Source organism: Propithecus coquereli, unplaced genomic scaffold (genome assembly GCF_000956105.1).
Source record: "Propithecus coquereli isolate 6110/MARCELLA unplaced genomic scaffold, Pcoq_1.0 Scaffold175, whole genome shotgun sequence".
NCBI lineage: Eukaryota > Metazoa > Chordata > Mammalia > Primates > Indriidae > Propithecus > Propithecus coquereli.
Window position 1 is genome coordinate 4,391,592 of NW_012142190.1, and position 16,702 is coordinate 4,408,293.

The 16,702-nt window shown below is 40.8% G+C and overlaps 1 protein-coding gene across 2 annotated transcripts in view; it reads right to left on the reverse strand.

Annotated features, from left to right (window-relative positions):
- The window catches only part of STARD13 (StAR-related lipid transfer (START) domain containing 13), a 113,084-nt gene that overhangs the window by 40,195 nt on the left and 56,187 nt on the right, over nucleotides 1–16,702 (reverse strand). For both annotated transcript variants that reach the window (XM_012642145.1, XM_012642146.1), the window contains exons 2-3: nucleotides 14,440–14,511; nucleotides 12,716–12,797 (exon numbers count right to left, since the gene is read on the reverse strand). In XM_012642145.1, the coding sequence (XP_012497599.1) occupies nucleotides 12,716–12,797; nucleotides 14,440–14,511 (154 nt within the window). The remainder of the gene's footprint in view (nucleotides 1–12,715; nucleotides 12,798–14,439; nucleotides 14,512–16,702) is intronic.

Here is a 16,702-nt window from a genome sequence, read left to right on the forward strand (position 1 = left end):
CAATATGAAAAGTCTACATACTTTTCCAGCTATATAACATTTTAGAAGAGGCAAAACTATGGAGACAGTGAAAAGATCAGCGATTGCAAGGGGCTGGGGGGAGGAGGAATCAGAACACAGAGCGTATGCAGGACAGTGAAACTACTCTGTATAATACTATCGTAGTAGATTTGTGTCATTATACATTTGTCCAAATACACTGAGTGTACAACTCCAAGAGTGAAGCTAGTGTAAACCTTGGACTGTGGGTGATAATGACATGTCAATGTAGGTTCATGGATTGTAACAAATGTACCACTCTGGGGGGTGCTGACAGTGGGGGAGGCTGTGTAAGTGTGTGTGGAAAGGCACTGTATGGGAACTCTCTGTACTTTCTGCTCAAATTTGTTGTGAACCTAAAACTGCTCTCAAAAGCAAAGTCTATTTTTTAAGATGTAGCCTTTGTTTTACTCATTTAAAAATAATTTTATTTTTTTGGATTTTGAAATTACTAATGTAAAGCGATCTGCATTTCTTTTGCTCTCAGTCTACTTGTTCGTCAGTTCTCAACCCTACCTACATCATCACTAAAGACATCTTATAGATTTGGGGTACAATTTGATCCAGAAATCCCACTACTGGGTATTTATCCAAAGGAAAAAAAGACATGCTATAAAAAATACATTTGCACTCAGATGTTTATAGCACCACAACTCACAATTGCAAGGATGTAGAAACAACTCAAATGTCCATCAATACATGAGTGGATTAATAAAATGTGGTATATGTATACCATTGAGTACTACTCAGCCATAAAGAATGGTGAACTAGTACCTCTTGTACTATCCTGGGTGGAGCTGGAGCCCTTTCTTCTAAGTGAAGTATCACAAGAATGGGAAAACGAACACCACATGTACTCACCATCAAATTGGTACTAATCGATCAACACTTAGTGCACATATGGAAGCAACATCCATTGGGGATCGGGCAGGTGGGAGGGGGAAGTGGGGATGGGTAAATTCACACCTAATGAGTGAGCTGCACACTGTCTGGAGGATGGACACGATTGTAGATTTGACTAGGGCAGTGCAAAGGCAATTTATGTGACCAAAGTGTTTGTACCCCTATAATATTCTGAAATAAAAAATAAATAAATATTCTTAGGTATGATCTTCATATAGGTAAGATAACGTCAAGGCAGTGTCTTTATGTAGGTAAGATGGTTTCCCTATGTCTAGAAAGACGAGGACAAGAACAAATGGGACACACAGAAGAGCTAGAGAAAGAACGAAGATGGCAAAGAAGATGCTAAGGGCTATTTTTAGAAAGAAAGACAAGAGGGAGGGGAGTGGTTGCCAACCTGGAACACTGCTGAAGATTTGGAAATAATAAACCAGCTTGGTCTCCCCCCTGAAAAAAAAGAAAAAGAAATTTGGGGTACAAACAACCATCCGACTCTTCTGAATCTTGCCATAGCCAAAGAGGAAAATACTCTCTATGCTTGTCCTAAACTGGGCACACATTCCTGGCATGGTGTAGCACTGGCCTGGGATTTATCTTGCACAAGGTAAAATAAACAATGGCTATACTCTGTAAGAATACAAACTCGATGAAACATGTATCCTAGACAGACGCAAATGCCTCTTTAAGATCTGGCTGCCTCAAATAAAAGAATATGTCAAATAGCAGAAGTCATTCATTGCACTTTATTAAAAAAATCACTGTGAAATTCTGGTGTGAGTGAAGCCAATCTGCATTTTGGACAGATATTTAGCATCGGTATTTGCTTCCCACTAACTTAATCATAAGTAATACAAAATCCTCGGATAATCTGACTTGGTCAAATTCTGGCTGCCTGGAAAAATGTTTCTGCGTGGACACAAATTTTGAATATAAAATTTATTTTATCTGCTGCATGAATGGTGTGTCCTCCACTGGATTAGAGTCTTGTTTGAGGCAGGACTATAATTTATTCTAATCCCCACAAATCCTAGAAGGAAGTTTTATACATGACAGGCTCTGTAGGTTTTTCTTTTTTAACTTAACATACTTTGTTTATACAGGTACCATCAGCGATTGACTTTAAGTGGTTACAATAGACCTTGAAGAGTCAGAATAACAGAATTATCCTCCACCACTGAGTTTGGCGGGCTGCGAGCTGCATTTCATTTGCATCCCTAATGTCTAGCACAGGTGCTGGCTCAGAGCGAATCCACTCAGCAAATGTTTGCTAAGAAAACGTTAGCACTTGGCCCACTCTAGGGACCGTTTGGACTGACACTTTTATTTTCAGATGAGGAGACAAAGCCTCTGAGAGGACCACTTGCTCAAGGGAGGCATGCATTAACTGGCAGCTGAGCTAGAACTTCTTCCTGCTCAGTGAATTTTCCGCTCCCGCCCACCCAAGAAGAATTTTGGGAGGGCCCAGAAAATGAGAGCACACGTCATGTACCTAGCACAGGCTGTTCAATGAATGGCTGTTTCCATCCCCTCTCCACTTTTTCCATGGAAGGAGAAAGCCCATGACACATGATGTAAGTCTGTCCTCTTTGTGCTTTGAGTAAAGTGAATTCATGTGTTAATGCAAGCAAAACAGTTTGACCCTTTCAGAAGTGTCCACAATGATATTGCTATGAGAACCTGTTAATTTTTACCATTGTCTTCAGAATCCTTTAAAAGGGCTAATACATTAGTAAGGTGGAAATAGTCAGTGGTCTCATTTTAAGAGTGAAACTTGAGGTTCTAACAGGAAAGTCAATTAAGAAGAGAAGGAGCCGAGATGCTTTCATCTGACAGTGCGCTATGTGCTGGAACAGGCTAGGTGCTGGGAGTACAGAGGTGAGCAAGTGTGGTTCCTGCCCTTGAGAATCTCCTGGTCCCATGTGGGATACAAACATGATAAACAAGAGAAGAAGCAACTCACTTCCTGAGAGTAGAAGGACAACACCCCCCAAAGGAGGTGATATTTGAGCAGGCCTCTGAAGGACTAAGCGAAATTTGCTGCCTAGGCTAGGAGAATTGCAGGCAAAAGAAACAGGCATGGAATAGAATGCTATAGTCCAGGAACTGTATGTATGTGAATGGAATAAGGCTGGAGAGGTAGACAGGGGCTAGATCACAAAGGGTCCAATTGAAGCTGTGAGGAGCAATCTGTGGGCAGTGGGGATGTATTGAAGGATATTAGATAGGAGTATAACATTAGATTTGCATATTAGAAATGTAACTGGCGGCAGGATGGAGAAGGAATGGAAGAGAACAGGAGACTGTTCCAACGGTCCAGGTGAGAGATGGCAAAGAGATGAAGAAAGCAGTAGGAGTGGGGTTGTCTGGGTGAAGATGAAGACTCGGCCATGGGTTCATGGGGAAGCTGCAGAGAGGGAGAAACAGAGGACGACTCCCAGATTTCAGGCTTTTATGAATGTGCCATTAAACGGAGAAAACAGTGAAATAGGGAAGTCGGTAGAGAGTGACGATATGGGGAAGATAATGAACTCATGTTTGGATATGTTAAATTTTAGGAGCCCTATGACTTCCAGACCCACTTGCGCATGGTCTGCATATAGATGAGCTACATGGAAGATACATGATAATTAAAGCCAACCATCCAGAGGGGATTCAGGACCCTGGAGAACTCCAGTGGTCAAGGCCCGGCCCGAGGAAGGGGGCCAGGCTCTGGAAGGTGCAGTCAGAGATGTAGGAAGTCAACAAGGACTCCCTGAAGGTGGTGTCCTGGAAGCCAAGAATGAGCATTCAAAACAGGAGGGAGCACTTGGTTAGCTGTATCAAATATTTAAGGAAGAGCAAGTGATATAAATCCTAAAAAAAATCCTTTTGGATTTAGCATTTGGCAAGGGCAGTATTAGTAAAGGTGCAGATAGGATAGAAGCCTGGGAGAGGGGACTGGGGAGAGCGGACCCGAGAAAGTGAGGACAGTGGGCACAGTGCATTCTTTTAAGAAGTCTAGCTAAAAAGCAGAGTGATTTAGGGCATTTTGATGAGAAGATGAAAAATTTATCATCACATAATATTCTCTAACATGAAGATGTGATAAAAATCATTTGTGAATGGGCAGGTTATTTTCTTTCAGGTTCCAGTTCAATGTCACATTCATTGAAGTCCTGCTCAGTGTAAGGCTGGGAGACATCAAGCACCCATGATGTGCAACTGACTAAGATACAGTCTCTGCTAATGAGCACTTGGAAACTGGTAGAAAGTCCCTTGTACACCCAGCAGATCATAATGGGAGTGAGGTGTGGTCAGCAGAAAATGGAGCTGCACACAGGCTGCCCCACACACAGGCTGCCCCGCACGCAGGCTGCCCCGCACACAGGCAGGAGGACAGCCAGGAGTGCAGGAGCAGAGAGATTGGGCAGAAAGGCCAAAAGTCGGCCAGGCAGCTGTGTGCTGTGCGGGCTGGGGAGTCCACGCCATAACAGAAACCTGGGGCAGACAGCCAGCAGTCCTCTGCCGTCAATGTACAGGAAACCATAGGGCCCTTTCTTTCCTCATGTTTTAGATTCCCATATTTGACATCTAAGCTGCCAGACTTCAGATTGGTCATGAGGTCACCCTTACTGATTTAATGGCCAGTTTCCTGTGATATTTCTACTATTTCTGGCAAAGGCATGAGAGGAATAACAACCAGGGGTACAAGTTCATCTCTTGCAGACAATTCTGATTACAGCCCAGCAGGCTGAACTTCTCACCCTCGCTCCTATGTCCGGGGCTGTAGGTATCTAGCCCTGTGTGCTGGGGCGTGTTCTGGGAGAGGCCCTCAAAGACATTCAGCAACCAAAGTCACTGAAGATGTGTTCCCAACCCAGGGATCAGAGGCCAGCGAGTCAGGGAGCAGCTCCTCCTCTCCGGCTGCAGCGGCAGGGCCTGGGAAAGGTCTTCATGCTGGCGGGGTGTAGGAAAATACAGGTTCTGAGAGCAGGGTGGATATGCTATGCCAAACAGACAGTGCTGGTATGTAACTCTGTGCAGGTGGGGCCTTTCAAAAATCACAGGCCATCCACCAGGAGGGTTTTATGATGTCTGAGGGGTAAAAAAACAAAAAGAGTGTAATCGGAAGTCAGCAAGTGGCTGCCACCTGCCACCCTGGAGCCAGGGGAAGGCCACGCCTCTGCTCCACCGAGCTCTTCCCTTTGGCTATTCTATCCAACGGTCAGGCTGCAGCAGGGATACTGACCTCTGTTCCAGCCCATATACCCTCCAACAACTGCCACTGACACTGGCTGAGATGTGGGGGAAAAGCAGTTAAGCATCAACTGGTCTAGTTATACAAAGAAAATTAAGTATGTGCATGTTGTCCAGGCAGAGAACATATGCGTGGAACTGTGTGATTGTCGCTTGTATGAGAAAATAATTTTAGGTAAGTGATATGCTCTACTGACCAAGGTTTTAAGGAAGAGCATGAGCTCTCTTGTCCAATCAATAAAGGATGATGGCCAAAGTGGGCCAAGAGTAAAGAACTCAAAAAAAAAAAAAGTCCAGATTTTCTTAGACTTCTTTAGTTTGTACAATTTCAGACAAATTTTACATTCATATATGCTTATATGGAAAAAATCGGATGGGGTGTCCTTACTTAGCCTCTTAACTGTTTCCAACAATTGCATCTGATCCAGACAATTTCTCCAGTGAGAGCTAGTCCAAGTTGAAGTAAGGGTCATGGCTGGAGATTTCTGAGAGTTTCAAACACTGAAAGCAAAGCAAAAGCAGGCTGGTGGGAAGGGCCAGATGGAGCCCCCTACACACACACTGATGCCTTTGGGGCTCCTTCCCTTCCCTTACCCAGCGTCCAGTCTTGGTCCTCTCCTCTTACTTTGCTCCCTCTTTCTGCTCTTCTCGGGTGATCTCACCCACTCTCAGGACCTCCAGACCCTCATGTGTTGATGTTGTCACATCTGTGTCCATCTGAGGCCAAGCTCCAGGCCCATGTGCCCCACCACATAGGGACATCTCCACCTCACTCCGGCTCCTCAGCCCTCTCCACACCTCCCCTCCAGCCCCGCCCAGGCCCTCTTCCTCCTCCAGGTGCTTCCCTGCCTCAGAGAAGGGCATCTCCACCACCCAACTGCTCAAACCAGAGGTCTGGTCACTCTTAATCCTGAGTTAACACCACCACCTGAGCGTTCAATGGAAATAGAGCTGAGCACACAGCTTACACTACTCACAACGCTCACTAAATGTCAGCCATTATCATCTGGCAAGCAAGGCGTTTTTTAAAACATTGCTAATGTTTTTAATGATGCAATACAAATACACAAAAATGTATATAAAGAGAAGTGAGAAACACTAAATATAAGGTCCCTCTCTTCCCCTCAATGGCCTGCTGATTTTGTAGCTTCTTGTGTATTCTTCTTGAAAGTTTAGGCATATAAAAGTCATCTTGAGTAGCTGGTTGGAGAAGGTCAATGTTTTATACAAAACAATATATACCAGAGAAATCCCCTATCTCTGACCCTACCATGTCCTTTCCTGACTGTACCCCAAGCCTGGCCCCACTCTAACAGGCTAGCACTGGAGTGAGGTTAACAGTGCGGAGTGGGGCTGGGGATGAAGATGCCTTTCCTGCACATTCATTTAGTGAAAAAAAGAATAAAAGCTGAAAGTTCAAACCAGCCACATCAAAATGTTATGTGTTCTTGTCTGGGTAATTCCTACTACCATTTACTTAGCTGTTAGTGGGCGAATTATTTCACACTTTTGTGCCTCAGTTTCCTCCTGTAAAACAGGAATGTTGCTAGAGCCTATCTTATGGGGTTGCTATGAGAATTCTATGAGTGAATATTTGTCAAATGCTTAAGAGCAGTGCCTGGTACATGGTGAGCATTTTGTAGGTGTTTTTAAAGAAATAAAATAAACTGTGTATTGGGATTTGTATTTATTTATAGACTCAAGATTCTAAAGGTAGAAGTGGTCATTTTATCATCCCAATGACTTGTCAAGGACTCAATAATCCAGTTTATTGTCACATATTATTATGTGGCATAATAATATAAGATATAATACTGTACATTTTCTGTGATAAATATTCTAAAAGGGAATGTTTAAAATATATGATCAATATTCATAAAGACTACCATAATCTAATATAGTTAATGTTATTTAACATACCCAAATCAAGTATAGGCCTTAGTGCATAGAGGTAAATTGTAAATATTGTTTTTGTCAGTACTTCCCTGCCTCATAGGAAAATAATTGTCATTTATTATCCTTTAAAATATGAAGGGCAATGATAGATCCTCATATAATCCTAACAAATACCATAGCTCCAACAAGCAGTACTGAACAAGGTGAATGCCCTTGTTTTACATACGCTATAATTAACTAGTATTTATTAATAATACAAATTATGCAAATGGTTTATATTGGCTTAACATTGAATTAGAAAGTCAGATGTCATCTTAGCATCAAGGCCCTATGTTAGCAGCCTGAACAAACACTGTGAACCAAAATGCTAATAGAACATATTGCTTTTCTTTTAAAAAATTTCATTCAGGAGCTTTGGTTTGCTGTTATTGGCCTTAAAGATGACAAACTGCAAGCTATTTTGAAACCTTGGCTATTGCTACATTCTGATATAGTGACAGTTTCAATTAGCTCACCTAGGTACTTACATGTGCAATTAGCTTTTTATGACTCACAGGAGAAAATATTTTTCAGTTAAGAATTCAGTTGAAAACATCAGAATTATAACTATGATTTTTAAAATAATAGAGGGTGCACCCTCCTGCCTTGCAGTAACAAATATTTACAGAGTGCCTACTATGTGCTGGTCCTGTCAGCATCGCTGGAGCAACGGACAGACACAACTGTCATTCTAGAGGTCACACCTCCAGCCCAGACAGCAAACCTGTCTAGTTTGTGGGGCCTGGATGAGAGCCACAAAAAATAAAAAGAAAAAAGAAAGAGAAAGCTACACATACACATATTCAGGGCCAGGCCTAGGTCCCTTCTGCCAACCATATCCTTAATACAACATATATTTCCAAACCAATCAAAAAAGGTAACAGTGTTTAACAACTTTCCGAGAGCAAATTGGGCCCTAGAGCATTAACTATCTACACAAAAGATACACTTGCAAAAAACCAAAGGGGAGTACTATTCTTGTGGTGGCTGACATTTTTCAGGAGCTCTTCAGCTCTCTGGTCTTCCTTTGTCTACCTGGCAGAAGTTACCTGCCCTCTGGATGTGATTCCCCTTACGACCTGCATTAGCTCAGCATTTCAAATATGTAGGTGAAATATAGAGCCTGCGAAGCTTTAAAAATAAAATGGAGCCAGCTCCATCTCTGTAGCTCTACGGCACACGAGGAAGAAAACGAATAAAATCACAACCCCCTACTGCTCTCTTGGCATCAATCATGACTTCCCATCTGAGTGGGCGAGTGTCTAATGAACCACGCATCAATCACAAAGTTTTAAAAGTGCTGTCCTTCCCCGTGGGCTGGAGATCTTCCCTCTGCCTGCTTTCCGCTATTTGCAAATCGGTAGTTCTGTCTTGGTGAAACTTGCAAGGAAGGGAAAAAAATTCCACACTTTTTGGCCAAGACAGCTCTGTCTGTCTACCTACTCCGCCTGCTTCCTTTGATTCACCCCAGGCGCGACTACTCCTTTGGCTTCAGTTCTACCCACAGCTCCCACGCCTCGAGAATCTCAGTTCACACACCTCCAGCCACATGTTTTTCTTGCTTCACAATATTTTTGGAGACATAGCTCCGGTAAGAATTATTCCACTTACAACAACCTTCTGCCACTCCAACCATTTTTACCCAAGCTGGGCTCTTACCAAGAGTGCTGCGGTGTCTCGTATTGGAGCCCTTCCCCACGTCGATGCAGTAATGCCTTTCAGGGTATGTGTGTATGGGCTGCATCATGATGGTTCATGGGCTCTACAGGAGAAGACTTCCTGACTTTTCTGACACTAGAAACTTTATATCTCTAAATGATTTCATATTAATTGTACTGGCTCATTCCTATAATATGTCTGAAAGACTTTTTTTTGTTGTCATTAAAGCATAGACTTTGATGGAAAAGCAAACTATAACTTAGTCAAGGCATCTCAGATCACATGCAGACATAAGCAGATAAGGATTTACCACCCACATGTCTGAGAGTCAAAGTTTGGCCCACTAAGCCACATACATCATCCTGTGAATAGAGCTGCACAATTAGAGACAATGTTTGCCCCTGAAATCCCCATTTAAAAATACGTAATAGAATTTTTGGTTTTGGTTTAAAAAATGTAATCTTCCATTAACAGCTGAGACATGAATTCCTAAGGAAACTAAACCAAAGCTACTAGAACAAATGGGTGAGTTTAGAAAGACTGTAGTATACAAGGGCAATATACCAAAAAACATTATATACTAGCAATGAACAACTGGAAATTAAAATGATAAAAAACTATACCATTTACAATAGCACCACGATCATGAACTTCCTAGGTACAACTAATCTTTACTATCCACATGCTGAAAACTACAAATTACTGTTGAAAAAAATCAAAGGAGACCTAAATAGAGACATATACTATGTTTATTAATATGAAGGCTAAATATTATTAAGATATCAATTCTTCCCAAACATAGATTCAACACAATCCAAATCAAAACCCTAGTAGGGTTTTTAAAATAGGTCTTGACAATATTGACAAGTTGTTTTTAAAATTTATATGGAAAGGCAGAGGCACTAGAATAGCCAAAAGAATCCTGGCAAAGAAAAACCAAATTAAAGGACTCACACCATTGGATTCCAAAATTTACTTAAAGCTAAGTAGTCAAGAGGGTGTCATATTGATGAAAAGACAGGCACAGAGAAAAATAAAGCAGAATAGAGAATCTAGAAATATATACTCAAACATATATGGTCAGAGGCAATTCAATGAAGACAGTACAATTTTCAACATGGAACTGAAACAATCGGACATTGTTATGCAAAAAATGAATCTTGACTCATACCTTGCACCTTTTACAAAAATGAACTCAAAATGAATCACAGACCTAAATATAAAACATAAATATATTAAACTTCTAGAAGAAAAACAATAGAATAAAATAGTTGTGACCTTATGTTAGGCAAAGGTTTCTCAGATATGACATTAAAAGCATGGAAAAATAGATAAATTGGACTTCAGAAAAATTCAAAACTTTTGTTCTGTGAAAGACACTGTTAAGAGATTGAAAAGATGAGCTACAGACTGGCAGAAAATATTTACGAAACACATATTTGACAAAGGACGTATATCTAGAACATGTAAAAATTCTCAAAACTCAACAATAAGAAAACAAACAATACAATTAAAAATAGACAAAAGAGGTGAACAGCTACTTTGCAAAAGAAGATATATGGATGGCAAATAAGACATGAAAAGATGGTCAACATTAATAGTCATTAAGAAAATGCAAATTAAAATTACAAAGAGATAACACTGGACATCTACTAGAATGTCTAAAAACAAAACAAAACAAAATGAAAACTGACAATACCACGCGCTGACAAAGATGTGGAGCAATTAGAACTTCCCATATATTGTTGGTGGGAATACAAAATGGTGTCATCACTCTGGAAAAATCTGGTGGTTTCTTATAAAGTTAAAATAGACTTATCATATGGACACCACAATCTCATTCCTAGGATTTTATCCAAAAGAAATAAAAACTTATGCTCGCACAAAAACTTGAATATGATTGTTCAGAGTGGCTTTATAATCACCCAAACTGGCAACAACCCAAATGTCCTTCAATTGGTGAATGGATAAACAAACAAACTGTTTACAATAGACTACTACTCAGAAATAGAAAGGAATGAACTACTGAAACACATAACAACATAAATGAATCTTAAACATATACCAAGTGAAAGAAGTCAGACTAAAAAGGCTACATACTTTTCGATTTGAATCGTATGACATTCTGAAAAAGGCAAAACTATAGGTACACACACACAAAAATTAGCTCTTTCCAGGGATTGGGAGTAGAGGTAGAAGTTGATGATGACATATATGTTATATGTTCTAAATATAAGATATAGGAGGAACTGGCACATTTTGGAGGGTGATGGAGCTGTTCTGTATCTTGACTGTGGTAACGGTTACATGGCTGTAGGCACTTGTCAAAGCTCTAAGAATTGTACACTGAAAACAGTGAATTTTACTTTATGTATGTTATATTTCAATTTAAAGAAAACATAATTTTAAAAATTCAATGGGAAAAAGATAATGTAATAATAATGCAATTAAAAAAATTATTTCTTTTTAACAAATGACACTAGCAAAAAATACACTTGGTTAAAACTAAGAGGGTGAACTCAGGATGAAGTACTGGTTGAATAGCTCCGAGTGGAATGAATGCTTAGGAGGAGGAATCCGCTCCTGCTTGGCATGTATCATAGACAGGCAGACGAGGAAGGCATTGCTTTTCCAATCCATTACCTTTAAAGAATCACAACTAAATCATCCATTCATCTCATAAACTCTCACAAATAGCATCTTGTGCTTGTTTATTTTCTTGTCCAAATAGCCTGTTCCTGTAATTTATGATTTGAAAAGTTCTTTGCTCTTCTGCCCACTTAAGCAAACCCATAGTGTTGTTTTCTTGAACATTAAGAGATCATTTCTTAACACAAATCTATTTTCTCTTCATATAGGAACCACAGAACGACCAGCTTGTAGACACAAAAACATATACATCTGAGAACCAGAAAGCCTAAAATGAGACTATTGATGCACTATTGTAACACACCTCGGTCTTGCCTACGTTGACAAAGTTGCTCATCATCACCTTTCACTTAAATTGCCACCCTTTCTATGCCAAATGCAGAATGTACGAGAAAGAGTATTGGATTGAAAGTTACAAGGACTAGATTTTAAGGTCATTTTGGTCCCTATCTAGCTGTATGGCCTTGGTAAAATGACTCATCTCCCATGACTAATACTTATCTCCAGCTCTGATCTCTCTCTCCAGGACTTTCATTAGGAAGCTTCAAACGCCTACAGACACATACCACCTCTCATGCAGCATTTAATTGTTCAGGGATATAGATCCTGCTGGATCTTTTATTACTATCCAAATTGTCATTGTTACTTATTTGTTCATATATTCAGACCTCATTTCTTCAGCTAGGTTTCTTCAATTGGACTATATGTCATTTTAAGGGAAGAAAATCATTCATGTGTATATCTTTGTCTATCATACATCTATCATAGCAAAAGCTCAAATATGCCAGCTTGCTGATACAATTACTTGAGCTTATGTAGTTCAGTTTGAGGATATAATCACCCGACTTTGCAAAAAACACAGCCAAGCTCGACATACTCATGGAGTTTTTCAGAGCCTTCCCTGATCACACGTGCTGTGGCTGCCAATGCTGTCTCCCCTACTAACCCATTCATGCCCCACAATCACTGTCTGTGTCCTCATCTTGTTTTACTTTGTGCATAGCATTAACACTCTTCTTTGAAATGTCCTTTCCCTCTCTCTTTCTCTCACTCACTCTCTCTCTACTCTCTCTTTTCCTTAATCTATTGTCTGAAGCCACCTACTAGAATTTAAGCTCCATCGAAACACAAACTGATCATGCTTGCTATAGTACACTTAGAACTTGGACCCATGTCTGGCACATAGTATGCACTCAGTAAATACTGACTGAATTGTAGAAATAGCCCCTCAATACAGTGATACCTATTGGAGACTGAACAATGAAAAGAAACAAAAATACCTCACATGACTTACCTGTAAAGAGGTTCTACAAGGTCCTTTTCAAGAAAATCATGATCGTTCTTGACAGCCACAATGTTGATAGGAAATTGTGAATCTGAAAGAGAAAGAGAGGGATGAAAAGGTTTATGCACCTTGTTTTATCCAAATGGACACCAACATATTCAGGCCATCATGGTCTGTGCAAGCCACTGATTTTAATAGCAGTTACTGCCCATCACCATTGTTGGTAACGTTTAAGAGAGCAGACAATTTTAATCACAATGAATGCTTTTAAGAGTACAACATAAGTGTGAAACATGAGATCAAGCACTTGACCTTAACAGGATTGAATACTAAGTGCTTGCGTTATTATAGCTCATCCTCATCACAGTCACTGGCTGATGTGGACTTGGGGAAGAGCGTTTACACTCTTGCCATCCACCCAAGGTGTAGGTCACTGACCTCTATTCTGATGATTTTATGAAATACTAAGTTTAGCAGATTTTTTTTCCTTCAAAAAGAAAATTTCAAAAATACCCAAAGTTCAATGGTCTCAAATGTTTTCTTTTGTAGCAAAATCTTGAGTCACTTTGGAATATCAGTAAAATACCCAAACAACTTATTCCATCCAAAAAGAAGAAGAAATCCCAACACCATAACTTTTCTCCACCAGACTATTCCTGCCAACTTTGAAGGTCACAGGCAATATTCAGAACATGGTGTTAATTTTGGGTACCTCACTCACGGAGATAACAATCTGGAGATCACTGGAATAGAGGCCAAGGTCAAATATTACAATGTTGGCTCATTATCATTATCTTGGCACTTTTTTCTCTTTTTCGTCTTATATTTTGTACCACCTACACCTTGCCAGTCGAGATAAATGTTAGGGTATCTAAATCTGAGTGAGAGTTGGAAATAGAAAAAAATTGCCCTTCTGATGAAAACAGTAATGTGAGTGACTTCCAGATGGTGCCAGGATGAAGACTGTCTTGTGCTGCTAGTGAGGAAGCGTGAGTAAAAGGGAGAAACACAGACACCAAAGCCTGTCTGCCCTGGCCTTGAGTCCCGGCTCTATCACTTCCTAGCTGTGGAACTGTGCACAAGTCACTTAACCTCTTTGGGCCTCTGTTTCCTCATCTGTAAAACAGGGATGATGATAATTATAAGACCTATCTTATGGTGGTCTCGTGATTGTTAAATCAACAGTATATATAAAGTGCTTTGAACAGTACCTACCACGCAGCTCTATAAAGTATTTGTTCTTATGCTTGTTGCATTTCTTCAATACATATGGCTAACTTTACTTCATAGCCATTTATAGACTCTTCATGTTTAAATCTCATAGTATTTTGAGTTTACAAATACAGGGCACATTATAGTGGAAAATACACCATTAAGGATCAAGAGACTGGGATTTTAGTTCTGACTCCTCCACCTTATAACCTTGGAAAAGTCACTGAATCTTTCAGCAAAGCTGCTGATGGCAGAACACTGCAAGGAGAACAGAGGGTGTGGGTCTGTGGTGAAGAGATGAGAATCAGCAGTGGGCAGCAGAAAGTAGCATGGGGCTGGGAAGCCAAACTTGTTTCTAAATTGGTATCAGGATAAGCCCTGGGCACTGCAAAGGCTGAGGGAAAAAGAAAGCAAAGCAAGATGGTCAAGACAAAAACCTGGAAGTCAACACACCCTATAGGAGACATGAGATTTGTTATGAATTTATTCTCTTGTAAGAGCGAAGAGAAGGGCCGGCGTACCTTCATATAACTGGGCGTATTGCGGAAACCCAGCCGCGCGGAGCCAGTCACATGCTTCCTTCGCTTCAATTTCTGAAACATACAAGAGAGGGAAAATGGTGAGTCTAACAGTCGCACCCTAGCACTCGCCTTCTTAATCGCGGAGACACTGCAGAGCTTTATGCGAGTTATTAGAAAGCAAAATTGTTCCCAGGGAAGTCTGTATGCGCAGGCCTACCCAGGATGGGGGAAAAGTGAGCAGGTGAGACAAAGGCGCTAGTTTCATGTCTACTAAGATTATCTTCGATATTGAGCCATAAGTATGTGAATAAAAACAAAACCACAGACGACAGAACACAAAGGCTGAGTATCAGGCAGGGAAAATTGTCTTATTTATACACCGGGGAACCAGGGGACTGGGGGGAAGGAGGAAATACTTCTTTATAATCCGTTTTATAAAATCGATTTTTTTTTTTAATTTCAAAGATAAGGCTAAGCATGTTTATGCAACATTCCTTTATTCTTTCACTCTTGGGATAATGGAAGAAAGACTGGATGGTCTTGAAAAAAGGTATTACAAAAATCCAATGTATTATTTTTTGTAATTTCACTAATGGCCTCAATTCCCAATGCATTATAACAAGATGTTCATTCATCGGGCACATTGGAACGATTTCAAGCTTTGGAGTGCAACAGGGAAGGGGAAAGTTGATTATCCGGAACTGAAACCTGAGTTTGATGGGACTGCCAGAAGCTCTAAGGGCCAAGCCCAGGAGGTTGATATGTCCCTTGGGTGATCATTTTTGGAGTGGACGTACGGACGGCCCACCAGACCACCTGCCTGGGGAAGCTGCGGAGTGAGATGGGAAGAGTCTACAGTATGTGAACCAGGTCACTTTTTGACCTTGTGAATCCTGGATAATTTCCCAACCACAACTCTGTTAGATAAATATGAATCCAAGGGAAAAGAAGTTCATCTGTCAAAAGTCCAGTTTCTCCAAACGAAATTAAACAGCCTATTATAACAAGTCTTCACCACAGCGCCTTTCTCTGCTGTTAAGGATGGGTCCCCGTCAGGTCATTGCCATTTACTCTGACATTTGTTTCTCCCTCGTAGTCAAAGCTGGAGAGTACAGGGCGCTCCTGGGACCACCGCACAAAAACGATCTCCACTAACATCTCCCTGGGCCTGAGATTATACTTCAATGTTGAAAGCTCAGTGTCTGTGCAGCAAGATGTTGGATGTGACAGCTACTTGGTATATGTTAGAAAAACAGACCAAAGGCCAGATCTTAATCAGGCCCGAACAGAAAGAGCAAAAACCTACAGCCCGTTTCCACTGATCTGGTTAGATCTAGATTGAAATTTGTCATTAAATTTGGGGAAACAGAGCCCATGGTGGCTCCTGTCCCAGATTGCCTGCTTCCCTTGGCATCCTCTTATCTGCTGACACTCCAGGGACTGACAATTTCTAAAGCTCGAGTTTTGTGTCAGATGTGAAGGTTTTCCACATAATTTCAGTCAGCACAGGTACTCACTCCGGCCATGTGCATGTGGTGGTTCAGAAATACCCAGAGCCCAAGCTGGAAACAAACATTTCTGTCAGGAGTGGAGTCTCTTAGGTCCTCAAACACCATTCACATTGGAGCTTCCGATGAATTGTGCTGCACTGGCTAACTTGGGCTTTCCCTTCGGAAGGTAGGAAAGGCAATGATTGATTGTATTGCTCGAAAGTTCTATTTAGAGCTCAATTGGGAGTCCTTATGTGAAGGCTTCCACTTTGATAACCACACAAACATTTCGGAGGAAGTAGGAAACCCATATTCTATTTGTAACTTGTAGAAATGTGGTGAGTCACTCCTGTATCATAGATAAAATGTTGCCTTATAAATTTTCGAGCTTCAGCTTTGCCTTCAATATAATACAGTGGGGATAGAAATGAGAAGATGTCTAATTTCTGGACATGCTGTAAACCTAATACGGGTCAACAGGTCTTAGAAACACAGAATTCTGCATTTTCTCTTTGAACTACATAAATGCTATTCTTTTTCTATTTTATTATTACTTTTACTGCAATTAAAATGTTAAGCTACTAAAAATAGAAAGAAATTAATCAGACAACTAAAACTATATAGAAAAAATTAACCGGGCATGGTGGCGCATGCCTGTAGTCCCAACTTCTCAGGAGGCTGAGGCAGTAGGATCGCTTGAGCCCAGGAGTTTGAGGTTGCTGTGAGCTAGGCTGATGCCATGGCACTCTAGCCCCGGCAAAAGAGTGAGACTC